Below are 14,221 nucleotides of genomic sequence, written 5' to 3' on the forward strand. Positions count from 1 at the left end.
ACTGGCCCAGCCTCTGCTGCAGGGCACAGGTTGACCCCCTGTCACTTTTTCCCCAGCATGCCCTCCCCTAGGACTTATACAACATCCTCCACAAACTCCTGTTCCTTCTATCCTGACACAAAGCCTCTGGTTCTTGTAGAGGTGCTTCCTGAATATCCAAGATGTGAGGACAGGCTCAGACACCACTTCATACACACAGGGCATATATATACGGGTCACTCAGGCCTTTTTATTTTGCACATGAACCCACTGGACACCTCAGAGATGACAACCTAGATACATGTGGCTCTGGATACTTGGTGGGAGGGAGGTGAGAAGAACAATGATTTGGGTCAAGTACGTGATTACAGAGCTAGGGTTTCCAGCAGGGCTCCAGATGGTCAGGCATGGCTTCTGTAGCAGGTCTAAGGAAGCAGCGGGGACGTCACAGGACGAGGAGAGGGCAGGTAACTACCAGAGGCCCCTGTGGGCATCAGCGGGGGCCTCACACTGCTCGGTGACATCAGATGCAGGTCTAAGGAGCCAACGAGTGACTGCAGGGGCTCGCCCACCCACAGCTTACTTGGCGAGCGGGTTTCTGAAGCTCCTGCCGGCAAACTTGGCCTTGCTGCCCAGTTCCTCTTCAATTCTTAGGAAGCAGAAAGAGAGATGGGGAGAGAAAGACAGATGTCAAACTTCAATGCAATAAATTTTCCCACCCAGAGAGGTAGTCAAGGACACACTTCTTGCTAGGAACTTGGGGACTCAACCCTCGCTCAGTCTGCCCCACTAATCCCTAAATTTGAGCTTCTTGGAGACACCAAGAAGAACATCTGGGCTCTCCTCATGCACCTGTTCTCCTTCCTGCCCTGCCTTCCTAATATAAATGGTAGGACTGTGACTTCTTAGAATACTTAAAAAAGAAAAAGAAAAAAGATTTTTAAAATGAAAGGATAACCCAGTTTCTTGAACTAATAAGTGGTACAGGGCAAAAAGGCGGGGGCACTTATCAGTGTGAACTTTGTTTGGATCCTGATGTCAAAAAAAAAAGTCACTTAGCGACGAGAGAGGAGACAGGCTAGATGAACAGACCCAATGTTGACACTAAGAAATTACCACTAATCGTGGGAACCATCATGGTAGAGTGGTTATGTTAAAAAACAAAAGTAAGGCTTTATCTGAAATATACACAAGTGAAATCACAAAATACCTGGAATTTGCTTTAAGATTCTCAGAAAAGGGTGTAGAGACAAAACACGGAGGAATACGAACAGCGGGTGCATGCACGTGATGGAGAGGAAGTACGGTCTATTATTCACTTATATTTTATATGTTTGGCATTTTCCAGGATAAAGTTTTAAAGATGGGGTAATGTGGGAAGACTTATGAAACAGATGTTCCTTTTCCCTTCAAGACTGGAAGAAAAGAACAGAAGGGCAGGTCACCCTGTGTTTAAAGGCAAAGCTTCTCAAGGACAGAAAGGGGAGAGACTAGAGTGTCCGAAGGAGCTGAACACTGGAAACCCTGCCGTTTGCCCTTCAGCAATTTTTCTTTCTTTCTCTGAGCTCTGTTATCCTGTTCACAAAACAAGGCTGGAGAGTCAGAGAATCACTAAGGCCTCCTTGTAGCTCCCCCAAATTCTAGGTTGCAATTGTCCAGAGGGGAGCAGTTCCCTCTCCCACCAGGAGCCACCAGGCAGTTGTGCGGAGCAGGCCCGATCCAGGGCAGGGCTATCAGGTGCCTGACTGGCCCCAACCTACCACCACTGGGGCCAGGGCGCCTGACCCACCTCGTACCGCAGAGCACAAACAGGCTCCTCCTGGGGACCAAGCCCACACTCAGCGCGGGCAGCTTCTTACCTGAGGATCTGGTTGTACTTGGCCAAGCGCTCGGATCGGCAAGGGGCACCAGTCTTGATCTGGAAGGAGAAAACAAAGGCCACAGCTGCTTACAGTGGACACTGAATCCTCTCGGAAGCTTTGGGCAAGGGGAGGGTGCCAGGCATAGAGACAGCAAGGCCTTAAGGAGGCTCTCTGACCTGGCAAGGGGGGAAGGAGGCACCCAGGACTCCGTTCTCTCCACCCCCACCCCAGATCTGTGTTCGTGTCAGGGAGCTCCTTACCTGCCCCGTGCACAGCCCCACCACCAGGTCAGCAATGAAGGTGTCCTCAGTCTCCCCGGAGCGATGAGACACCATGACGCCCCACCCGTTGGACTGGGCCAGCTTGCACCTAGGAGCCAGAGAAAACCAGATTGGCATGGCTCCATGGCTCAGGCACTGCAGCCCCTCCCGAGCCCTCAACTGCTGGGACGAGGATAACCTTCAACCTCCCCTAAAGGCCCAAGGACGTTCTCTGCCCTGTAGTCACATTTGGAAACCTAGTGGGTTTAGCCTCCTCGAGAGAGAGGTGTGTGTGTGCCCTGACTTTCTCCATGTGAGATGGAATCTTGAGTGCACGGTCATCCAGCGGTCAGGACCAGGCCACAGCTGCCAAATGTCCCGGTCCCCTGGGGGCCATCACTAACTTTAAATGCCACCAGGAGTTCCAACCAGGAGCCCCCTCCCCACCACCAGGTTCAGGCCCCTCTCTTCACAACAGCTGCCCCTGGAGGGAGGGCACTCACGCCTGCAGGGACTCGGTCACAGAGCCAATCTGGTTCACTTTCAGCAGGAGGCAGTTGCACGATTTCTCGCTCACGGCCTTGGCGATCCGCTTGGGGTTGGTCACCGTGAGGTCATCCCCCACCACCTGGATCCCTGCGCTGGCAGTGAACTTCTGCCAAGCTTCCCAGTCATCCTGGTCGAAGGGGTCCTCGATAGACACCACTGCGGACAGTAGAGTGTGTTTCATCAGGGTGGCCTCCCAGGCTGCTGACCAGCAACACCACTGGAGCCCCACCTCCCCCGAACTGAGGCTCACCTGGCCTCACCCTTCCCACCTGCAGACAGCCTGTCCCTAAAGCAAGTCCTGGAAGGAGTCCGCCCTACCCAGCCCTCCTGTGACAGGGAGCACGGTAATTGCAATGCTGAAATCCCATGGTCGTGGAGGCAGAAAACCTGCTGCCCAAGGGGTTCTCAGTTTAGTGCCACCGAGAGTAAGAACAGGGCTGAGGACCCAGAGGGGTGATACTGGGGTGCGCGTCCCAGCCCCATCTCCACCAAGGCGCTCAACGCTAGACACGGGCACTCAGGCCCTGCCTGGTGTGAACACCTGTGCCACTGTTGGCCGAGCGCCCCTGGGCAAGTGCTAACCCACTCTCTGCCTCAGTGTCCCCTCTCCCGTGTGCAGGAGTGCCCGGCAGTCTTTGCCTCACATCTGCTTATTCAGGAGGCTGTTGTGACAGTGACACAGGCGCTCACACCATGTCGCCACTGCGGGGGCGCTACCCGCCACTCACACCCGCAGATGCCCTGGGAACACTCACCTGGGTAGTCCCTGATGAAGGACTTGTACAGGTTGGCCAGCTCGTCGGGTGTGATGTACCTGCTGGGGTCATCGGGCGACTTGAAGTCCAGGTCATACTTGCCCGACCTGTAGAACTCAGAGGCAGCTACGTCCATGCCGATGACGACCTTGTCGCTGTAGCCAGCCTTGCCGATGGCATTCTTCAGCAGCTCCAGGGCTGGAAAGAGATGGTGGTGACGACTTTGGAGACCAGGCCAGCTCTGCCCAGTGGGAACCGTAACATAGGGAGGATAAGGTGCTCTGGCCCCAACCACCAGTCTCAAGATTCCAGGAACCTTTTTATGTTCTGGGGCAAGAAACCTTTGCTCAGGGCCACAAGTGCATGGCCAAGTTGGAAACTGACTCTCAGAGGCTTTTTCACTGACAAACGCTCCCAAATTTAGCACCAAAGAACAGCTGTGCTGGCCAAGATACAGTTACAGTGACCAGCTGAGATCAGCTGTCCCGAAGAACGGGCTTTAAATAGAGCCAAGACAGAGGATAAGATGATTAGACAGCATCACCGACTAAATGGACATGAATCTGAGCAAACTCCAGGAGAGGGTGAAGGACAGGAACCCTGGCATGCTGTAGTCCACGGGATTGAAAAGAGTCAAGACACGATTTAAGTGACTGAACAACAAGGCTGCGATCCAAGAGGGAGCCCAGTGGACTGACAGGGAACCCCACGCTGTGGCTCTGCTATCCAGGTCCAGGCTTAGGGTCAGCCTCACTCAGGAGCACTGCCTATAGGGAAACTGACCAAGACACTGGCTACTGTTGCACAGCAAAGGTGCCCAAGATTCAAACCACGTGAAACGGCTGGGTTTTTATAAGTTATAATAGTTGAATGTCAGCTATTGTGTATGATTGACCCAAAGGTCAGGATGGACCTTTCCTTCCACTAACCATCCCTGAAGCCCATGAAATATGCTTGCAACCCTAACCTTTTCTTCTAAAACAGAAAACTCAGCCATGAATTCTTCTCCTAAGACTTCTGTATCCTCTATTCAACTCTCACATTTAATTCTGCATCTAAGGATTCAAAGTGAAACAAAGCATGTGCGGCATTACTGCGGCTGAATGACCTGAAACCTCAGCATGCCAGTATCCTTAAACAGGGAGCAGGCTGCACACTTTTGCCATCGCTGGGGAGCAAGGATGGTAGGAGAACAAACTGCCTCTCGAGCCCACTGACAGCCCAGTTTAAGCAAATCATCGGGCCATTCAGAAGTCAAATTAATAAGAAAACCTCTTTTTTTTTTTTTAAAGGAAGTGCTAGTTTCTTAAATCACAAAGGGTTTTGCGATTTGGTACTTGATGAATGGAAGGTGGAAAAGGCAGACTGGGGGTCGGGAGGGGCACCGCGGTGCCCAGGGTGGGGGCTCCCCTGGAGCCACTACCTTCTTTGTTCTCCAGGATGTTGGGGGCAAAGCCGCCCTCATCTCCCACGTTGGTGGCATCCTTCCCATATTTCTCCTTGATGACATTCTTCAGGTTGTGGTAAACCTCTGCTCCGATGCGCATGGCCTCCCGGAAGTTTTCGGCCCCAACAGGAAGGATCATAAACTCCTGCATGGCCAGCTTGTTGCCAGCATGAGAGCCACCGTTGATGACATTGAAAGCCTGTGGGGAGAGAGGAGTATAGCTCCCGGCCCGGAGGGTCTCCCTGCCCCCAGCAGACCCACAATGCCCGGCTCCCGCATGGAGCCCATGCATCAGTGCACTGCGGCCAGCACCACAGGTGCACACAATCCAACAAGACAAGTATAGAGTGCCTCTCCCATCGACAATTAAGGAGATGCGTGCAGGGCAGCCGGGTCACCGCTCAAGGTCACTGTCAGCCGGCACTGGCAGAGGTGTCTGCAGCCGAGACCCGCAGAGCCTGCTCGTACCCTCGTGCTGGAGGGTCACATATGGATGAACTGGAGAGGCGGGAGGTCTCAGGTCCCCCTGAGAAAGCAAACACTCCCTCCTCTGCACACGGGAAGCTCAAACCAGCTACTCACCGGAACTGGCAGGATGACCTCAGCATTGCCAGCCAAGTCGGCGATGTGGCGGTAGAGGGGCACCCCCTTCTCCACAGCACCAGCCTTGCAGACAGCCAGGGACACGCCCAGGATGGCGTTCGCACCAAACTTGGCTGGAACAGAACAGAGTTAAATGAAGGTATGTCTTACCCACCAGCCTTCCTGCAGCTGGCATTCCCGCCTGGACCACCACTGTGTGAGCCCTGGATTGTATTCTGAACCTCTTCATCTCTGTCACACCAGAAATACAACAGCCTTCTTCCCACATACATTCATCTGCTCTTCACCCAAAGAGAAAGCCCTTTCTTTGGTCTATGCAACTCTAGCAAGTTCCGCAAATTGCTAGACTACCTAAAGCACAGGCCTCTTCTGAGTAACCCTCCACACCTGCTGCTGTCAGCTGGCTGTACTCCTGATATTTAAAAATGTAATTTATGAACGTGAGGCAAGGACCACAGCTATCTGGTCACATAACTCATCGTTAGGGACATGACCTCTCCCCAAGGGACTTCAAGAGTCTTCAGGAGAAGCCACGACCATCCTGCAAAGGTTCCCCTTGGGCCACTCACACTTATTTTCTGTGCCGTCCATCTCTATCATCAGCTTGTCGATCTTCTCCTGCTCCACGACGTTCAGCTTCTGCAGGGAGAAGGGAGGGTGAGCTGCTTGGACGGAATGGTGCTTCTACCCGCACGCCCTGGGCCCTCCTGTCACAGAGCCACCAGCCCTGGGAACCGTGCAAAGCCCAGGTCGGTTCTGTGCTTATCCATGTCAGGAGAAAACAAGGAGACACAACACTGCCCTTCACAGGCTGTAAGAGCATCACGTAATTCTCCCAGCATTTTGACTTTGGGGGCTGTAAAACAGCAGAACTCATTGTTCTTTATTTGAAGCACTGTGCTCACCAAAGTCAGTTTCTGCTGTCACTCAGCTGTCCTCAATGAGGACATCTGAGTATCTGATGGTAGGTAGTCCACAAGGCCAAAATAAAAAAATAATAATAATCTTTATTTAATGTTTTACACCAGGTTGTGTGCAGCATGTGGGATCTTAGTTCCCTGACCAGGGATCAAACCTAGGTCCCCTGCATTGGGAGTGTGGAGTCTTAATCACTGGACTGCCAGGGAAATCCCCAAAATGTTTGATAACTGACCAAAATGAATACTTTTTGTGAGAGCTATAAAGTAACCAAATTGGCATCTTAAAAACTGGCTCAAAGTAATGAAATAAAAGTCAACATTACTTTAAAAACTTCACAACAGCAAATTATTTATCATCTTTCTTGTGTGTGGAGGGGGCCGGGAGGCTGGGACGGCAGAGCAGTGATGGAAACTCTGCCTGGGGACCAATCACAGCAGGTAAGCTGGGAATAGAGCCAGCAGAGGTGCCACTTGCCATGGGCACACAGAGTGGAGCTGGGAGAGGGACCACACCAAGGAGGACCCATGAGGCCAGGCTAGGCCATAGGAATCTGGGAGGGAGGGGCTGGAGGGAGGATAAAAGCGACAAAAAAGTAGCTGAGCAGGTTGGGCTGTGAGGTCCCCAGCCCCACTTCCTCTACAGCAGCTCTACTTATATCTGTTTGCCATACTGAGGCTCCAAATAGGATTTTATTTAACAAGAGTTCTGCTGTTTAAACATACAATTCCACAGCTCATGAAAAAAACCAGTCAGTCGCCACTGAATGGGTACTACATTCAACATCCCTGGGAGCCACCCTTAAAATCTGGATCTTAACTCCCCAGAGGTCTAGATCATTGCTGGGAAACATCAAGGCTCTTGGAGCCTCCTGTCCCTCGGATCCAGTTCCATGCTCTGTTAGACATGGCCACACAGGCAGAGGGCAGGTCAGCAAAGGCCAAGTAATTCGCATGCACGACAGGGAAGCCCCCCAGCTTCTTTAGCTCTCAGAATAAGCTCTTCTGTAAACAGGAAAGCCCCCCGGCCTGGACTGGGCGGCGGCGCTCTGATAGCATTAATATACATTAGTCATCAGGAGGCGGGTCCTACCTTGCTAACCAGGGCAGGCGCAATAGTTTTATTGATGTGCTCAACAGCCTTTGAGACACCTAGAAGGAATAATCAAATCAAATTACCGACGCTGATGAGAGGCTTGAGCAGCACTGCTGGAGAACCGCTCACCATATTCACCCAGATATTCAGAGCCCACCAGAGACCTTCAACGGGACCCCTGGCCCTCTCCTCCCAGAATCGGAGGGCTTTCTGGCCCAGTCTGAGTGCTCTTACCTAGGACCCCCAGGGGTTAGAGGCACACACAGAGCCGCCAAACAGTGTCTGGAGGGAGGTTAGTTGGCAAGACCATGCACTGGACAGGCCAGCTGCAGAGGCTAAAGGACGCCCCGTGTATTACCTGTGTGCACAAGGCTGGCGCCAGGAACTCGTTAATATACTTAACGGGTCTGGAGACACCTGACCAGCAGAGATTGACAGAGAAGGAAAAAAGAAAGACTCAGAAGAGAACAGGTTTGTGAAGGGCGCTGAGTGAGAAAAAGAGAAGAAACAGGAAGGTGGGGAGAAGGCAGTGGGGACCATGCATTCGGCCTCATCCTAACTGGGGTGGGGCGCGGTCCTCCTGCCTTGGGCAGGAGTCCACCTGGGCTGCCAGCGAGACCCCTCAGGAGAGCTCTTTACAGAAGCTGCCCCCTGCAGTGGAGCCGCCGTGACCCTGGCCCTGTGTCCCCTTCAACCTGACCTCACTCGCTGCTGCCCCTCCGATGCAGTGTCCCTGGACCATTTTCCTCATCTCCCTCCCCTGGAAGGTTGGCAGCCAACTCGTGCCCTCCATCTCCTTACAGTGTGGCCCTTGGGAGGGCCATGAACCATGACACAGCCTGTGCTCCGGCCTTCTCTCCAGAACCAATTCGCATCCCCGGGGTGACACTGCTCCATGGAGAGTGCAGTCCAGCCCTGTCTGCTTTTCTGTGACCTGGCCTCTGCCAGAGAGACAACGACTGCTCTATCCATGATGAGTCGGAAGCCTCCACCCCGAGACCACACCCCAGCAAGAGGCCAGCCGGCCGGGAAGGCCCTCAGAGCCCTCCTAGAGGACGAGAGGCTTCTCCTGAGGACTAGCTAACGTGTCTTCTTCTCCCTCGTTCCCTGGCCCAACCAGGAGTTCTTCACAGACTGGAGACAAATCGCAGGAGAAAGAAGACTGAAAGCGCCTGCCCTGGGTTACAGGCTCAGGGACCCTGGCATCAGTCAGCCAGCTCTCTCTCCCTTGGGCGGTACACATGCTCGCCGTCCACACCCTGGGCCAAATCAGAGGTCTCCTGCCCCCAGATGCGAGCTGCAGGGAGGAGGGAGGCCATGGTCGCCAGGGCCGAGCCGGCCTGGGTCTGTGCTCACCTTTCCCCATGTAGCGCGTCTTATCATTGTCCCGGAGCTCCAGGGCCTCATAGATTCCAGTTGAGGCGCCACTGGGCACAGCAGCTCTGAAGAGACCTGGATGTTGAGAGGGGGAGGGGGGGGAAATGTTTACTAATGATTAAGCAATAGCTCTCAGATCCCTCCCGGCACAGAGGGCATCTGCCCTCAGGAAATGGTCACTTCCTCCCAACATCGGGGAGACTCAAGATGGCTGCTCCTCTGGCCTCCCGTGCTTTTACGACTTTATACCGAAGACCCTACAGCAGAGCTGATGAATTTCTCTAGTTTAAAGATAAAGGTCTAGAGCAGAGCTTCTCCAGATTTAACATGCGCACACAGCACCTGTGGGTTAAAATACAGATCCTGAGACATGACAGGACATTTGAGTCCGCATCTCTGAAAGCTCCCAGGTGGTGCCCTGCAGCTGGCCCATGGACCACCCCCAGCCACACAGTCCAACAGAAGCACCATAAATCCACTTGCGGGATTTGTCATGTTCTAGAAGCTAGTAACCCATGGAAACACCAAGCTATTTTAGACAGTCTGGTTAGAGAGCACTGTTGCTAAGCTTCCCTTAGACAACTGAGATCGCGTTGCTAGCTTTCAAGTTTGGAAGGCTCAAGAGGAATCTCTACAGCTCATGTGCCTCAGCTTAGGCAGCAGTGAATGCTATTTGGAGGTTCTCTGCCTAACAGGATAGGCTGGAAGAGAAAAGGAATAAGGACAACAAAGGCGCAGAGTTAATGACACTAGAACCCAATCCAGTCCTGCAGATACAGAAGCCAGCCACCTGGCTAAGCCTAGACTGTGGAGCAGAAAGTGGCAGCTGTCCTTGGAGGACAGACGGGGTCAGGAAAGGTACTGCAGAGATCCGGTTACACGGGGCAGACAGGGTTAGGGGAGCAGGAAGTGCAGGCAGCCTTCTTGAAACTGTCAGGGATTTCCCCTCTGAGAACTGGCGGGTGCGGGGATGTGAAGGCAACTCAACTGAAGAGGAAAAGACCAACCAAGTATCTCAGTCACACTTGGTTACATGCTTGTGTCACCACATGACTGTGTGAGCAGAGGGCCACATGTTCTTCTTTGTATCCAGCCCCTGGCTTTCTCTGTATCCATCAGCCCTGGACGAGGAGAAGACACGATGGAAGTAAGAGTGATTCTACGGTCAGCTATGTACTTTGGCTGATAACGAGTCAGTGCAGCCTTGACTCTAACAAAGGTTAGTCTAGGTGAAGAAGGTCAACTATGGATTTGGGGTGATAACGTGTCAATGCAGGTTTGACTCTACTGCTCAGGTGAGAGTGTTGATGGTGGGGATGGGGGATAGATGGGAACACTCTACTTTCCACTTGATTTTGCTGCAAACCTAAAACTGGCCTAAAAAATAAATTCTAAGAAAGAAAGATATGATGAAAGGTTCTTAACAAATTTATGATTTCCTGGCCTTTTTATTCTTCCTGAAAAGGATTAAAACACAAAAGAGAAAGTCCCATTCATTTAAATGTTAAAAGACATTAATTTTAGTCATTTTAAAGAGTTTCAAAGAAAATGCCTCCTTCTCAACAATCTTTTAGCACCCTGGGTCTTTTTTCCTTGTTCAAAGTCCGTTAATTTCCAAGTGGAAAGTTCCACTCTCTAAGTGAGCCAATCTCATAAACTGAAAGGAAATTCTTGCAATCTTCTGAGAATCCACAAGGCACATGCCTAGCAGCAGTGGTGTTCTCATGGCAACCCCCACAGTAACCACAGGTAGACTTCTGCTGGATGAATCTAGACTTGAGGAGCCTTCACTTTCTGGGCAAGGGGGAAGGCAGGACAGGAAGGGATGGGCTGGAGGTTCCTCTGCCAGGCCTGTGATTCAGACCATGACTCAGCTCTGTCTGGCAGGTCTGTGCTCGGCACCACTGGGTGCCTCTCTGCCTGAAGCTCCCTTTCCAACTTCATGCACTTGGGCCATTTAGAAAATGGCTGAGATGTTGCTGGAGGTAACACAGGGGCTAGCGTTAGATTTTCTTAAAGTAAAAAAGATTAAGGAGGGAACATTTTAAGGGGGTCCCATTCTATTCTTTTCGAATGCGGGCAAATTCTTCCTATGTGGACTTATAGTGAGGTAAAAATACCAGCCTCTGGATGTCCCAACACCCCCAAGTAAAAACTGTCCCTGATCCTCTAAGAGTGATTTCTGGAAGCAGAGATAAGAGCGCTATATATACCCTTATACTCCCCTAATCTCTTTCCTTTTCAAGGAAGATCCATCCTACCACACCGTGCCTACTTATTTGGTCACAAGCTGTGAGGCAAACGAGTGACGCGCCCTTTTAGGGACAAGGTATCACCTTACCTCCCTACCTCAGTGATCTAGGAGCTGACCTGCGTCCTGCTCTAAATACCAAGAAGCACAAGGGCCTCTTGCCTCCCAGCCTCGGAGCACAGCCTACCAGCACCACAGCCTACCAGCACCACAGCCTACCAGCACGTGTAGATCAGAAAGAAAGGCTTTCTAGACCACAAGCTGTTTCTGCCTAAGGCTTTGTCATTTGAAGCTTTAAAAAATGGAATGTGGTGCAAGGGACTATAGCAACAAAGGTGGCACATACCTTTCGCGGTGAAGAGATCAACCTCAACGGTGGGATTCCCACGAGAGTCAAAGATCTCTCTGGCGTGGACCTTCAGGATGGACATGGTGACTTTCTGCAGGGAAACACAGTTCACGTTTTCCATGAACCATAACGAAACCTCAGCTCATTATTCACGGGGTCACGTCTGAGGATTCCTAGACTAGGAAGAGTCTGCATATAACTAAAAATTAATGTAGGAAGGGTGACTAGAAAATGCCTGCTGGAAAGCAGTGGGAATTGTTCCTAAAAAGTAGGTGGGGGGCAGCTCTGAAAGGCCCTACTAACTCAGGGCTGGTCATGCAAGCAAAGAAAGCCTGACCACATGTGTGCTGGTGGGATTGAAAAAAAATAAACTACAGGAGGAAAATCTGGTTTGTAGTGGAACAGTGAATTAAAAGCTGGAAACACAATTCATCAGGTAACTTGAGGCATCAGGAGGCTCTTTAACGGGTTGATATAGAATAATCAGAAATTATGAGTTTGGAAGGGAGGAGTGAGCTTCTTGGTTGGTGTGCTGTGAGCTTTGCCAATTTCTGAGCCTTTCAAACCTCACAGTGCTTGGGTTTTCAGCAAGACAGGGCACAAAAATAACGTTATCTAATTAGTGTTTCTTTCAGTGGGCATTTCACCCCAACTAAAAATCTTAATTATGAAAATCATGAATTGTACCTAGAGAAACGATTTTTTTGAGCACCAGGATATGCCAAGTGAAGAAGTTTCCTTTGAAAACACCTTAAAAAAAGGTGGGGGTTGCAGCTACAAAGAGTAAATATCAAAAAAAAAAAAAAAAAAAAGTCCCCCTTTTCTTGCTTTCCCTCCCAGGGGATCTCCAAGGAATAAACTAATTGAACATCTTTTAAGACAGAGGTGGACATCTAATCACTGTTCAAAAGCCATTATCTAACTGGGCCCTCCTCCAGTTATCTTCTCTGGAATGTTCTGAAGCAGCAAATGGCATCTTTTTAAGTTTCAAAATTAGACATGAAGTCACGTGCGTGGCTTTGTCTTTGTAACAATGGAGTTTTTATTCATTAGCCAATAAAAAGACAAAAAGGCAAATTTGCTTAAATTTTTCTCATTTTAAAATTCTAGTTAACCTCGGGGTTTGGGCAATCATACCTGTGTAACATTTATCACTGCCAAAAAGTTCCCTTAGGCCATTTCCAGTCACTGTCCCCTCATCCTCAGGCCACCACTGATTTACTTTACAGTTTTTAGATACACTTTTTTAAACACATATTCATTTCACTACCTCATCACACAGTTGTAAGATTTCATTTTTGGTTTCCTTTTAGTGATATAAGAGAAAGTAATCAACTTATTTCATGATGTAAAAATAAAGTTCAACTTATCTTTAAATTGTATAGAAAAACTTTTCTCCCAAGTTATTAAAATGCTATGAGCACACAGAGAGAGGAAGGTGTGTCTGACTGGGAGCCTGCACGTCTTTTTATCGGTCTAGACTGAACCCCGGACCAGAGGCAGCCTGGGCAGACCGGGCAGCCGGGGCCTACACGTGCCCCGGAAGCAGGTCAGCCGGCTGCCCACACCGCTCAAGAGGAAGACCACATTGCAGAGGAAGCAGCGAACAAGATTTCGTAAAATACATCCTTTTTATGTCAGATCAGGGGTTGACTGTTGGTGGCCAGCCTGGGGAGCCGAGAGCGGCTCGTGCCCGACCTGGGTGAGGTCGCCAGAAGGGCTTCCCAATGACTCCCCGGCTCCGCTGCAGTCTCTTCCAGGACAAGCGCCTTCTAAACCCACATTAGTCCCTGCTCATTCCGGAGCAGCGACGGGCTGGACACCTAGGCGCCAGGCCGGGGGCCACCAGCGGGAGGCAGGGGCGCGGGGCCCGGAGGGGGAAGTTGCAGCTTCGCGGGAATCTCTCCTTTCTCGGCCTCTTTGTCCATTTTCGTAAGGGCCTGGCTTTAATGAGCACGCAGGTTGGACCTGGAGCACTTCCCAAACCTTCCACCCTCGCCGCCTGCTGTCTTGGTGACTGCGTGTTGTACCCCTGATCTCCCGGGACAGTTACGCGGGCCCGTAACCCGTAATCTCAGGGTAAGCTGCACTTTCCCCTCCGGAGAAACCGGGCGCGGTGCCCCAGCGTCGAGCCGGGACTCTGGCCAGGGAGGCCAGTCGCGAGGGCGGACCCACCCCTTCCCCATCCCAGCCGAACCCCCCACCCGCAGTCTGACCGGCAGGAGCGCCCGCGAGCCCGGGGGACCCACGCGGCGCCCGCGCGGGCGCTTGCTCGGCAGCCCTTCCTCGAGTTCTCACCCGGCCGCCGGAGGTCGCCGCCCTAGAGAGAGGGAGAGAGTGCTGCGGACACCAAGGATGACCGATAAGTGGCAAACTCCAAGCACTCCGACTACCCCGAGCTCTTCTCCGCGCCGCAGGACAGGACTTCCTGCCCAGCCCGGAGGGGACCCCGCCCAGTCCCCGCCCCCTCCGCGACGCCTTGCCATTGGCTCAGCGCGCCGTCACTCGGCCTCTCGTCCGAGGGAAGGGAGGAGCTGCGGCCGCTGCGGATGGTTAGAGGGGGCGACATACCAGGGAGGTGGGGCTGGACCGGGCTGGGGCGTCTCCACTGCCCCAGCAAATGGGTGGGGTATGGACGAGCCCCAGTCCCCCTTCGTTCCAGTGTCCGGCCGAGGTCCCCCCCACCGGCGGAGAGCAATCTGTGGCTCTGGGGCCCCGAGGGAGAGGAGGGGCGGGGCAGCGCGGCCGGCATGAGGACTCGGGGTTCCGTCACGTA

General features: G+C 52.1%; 1 protein-coding gene across 2 annotated transcripts; it reads right to left on the reverse strand.

The window, feature by feature from the left end:
* Positions 1-209: 209 nt before the first annotated feature.
* Positions 210-13,902, reverse strand: ENO1 (enolase 1). 2 transcript variants are annotated; one of them, XM_070385178.1, is made up of 12 exons: positions 13,744-13,902; positions 11,443-11,536; positions 8,825-8,920; positions 7,466-7,524; positions 6,025-6,094; positions 5,435-5,568; positions 4,829-5,051; positions 3,406-3,603; positions 2,605-2,806; positions 2,102-2,210; positions 1,839-1,897; positions 210-628 (listed from the first exon to the last, which is right to left on the reverse strand). In XM_070385178.1, exons 2-12 carry the CDS (start codon positions 11,525-11,527, stop codon positions 559-561), a joined length of 1,305 nt encoding a protein of 434 aa, XP_070241279.1. In that variant the 5' UTR covers positions 11,528-11,536; positions 13,744-13,902; the 3' UTR covers positions 210-558. The 2 variants fall into 2 exon arrangements, with proteins under 2 accessions (XP_070241279.1, XP_070241280.1); XM_070385179.1 differs by lacking the exon at positions 7,466-7,524 and adding an exon at positions 7,827-7,885.
* Positions 13,903-14,221: the final 319 nt, after the last annotated feature.

The sequence above is a fragment of the Bos mutus genome, chromosome 16, assembly GCF_027580195.1.
Source record: "Bos mutus isolate GX-2022 chromosome 16, NWIPB_WYAK_1.1, whole genome shotgun sequence".
In the NCBI taxonomy this organism is placed as follows: Eukaryota; Metazoa; Chordata; class Mammalia; order Artiodactyla; family Bovidae; genus Bos; species Bos mutus.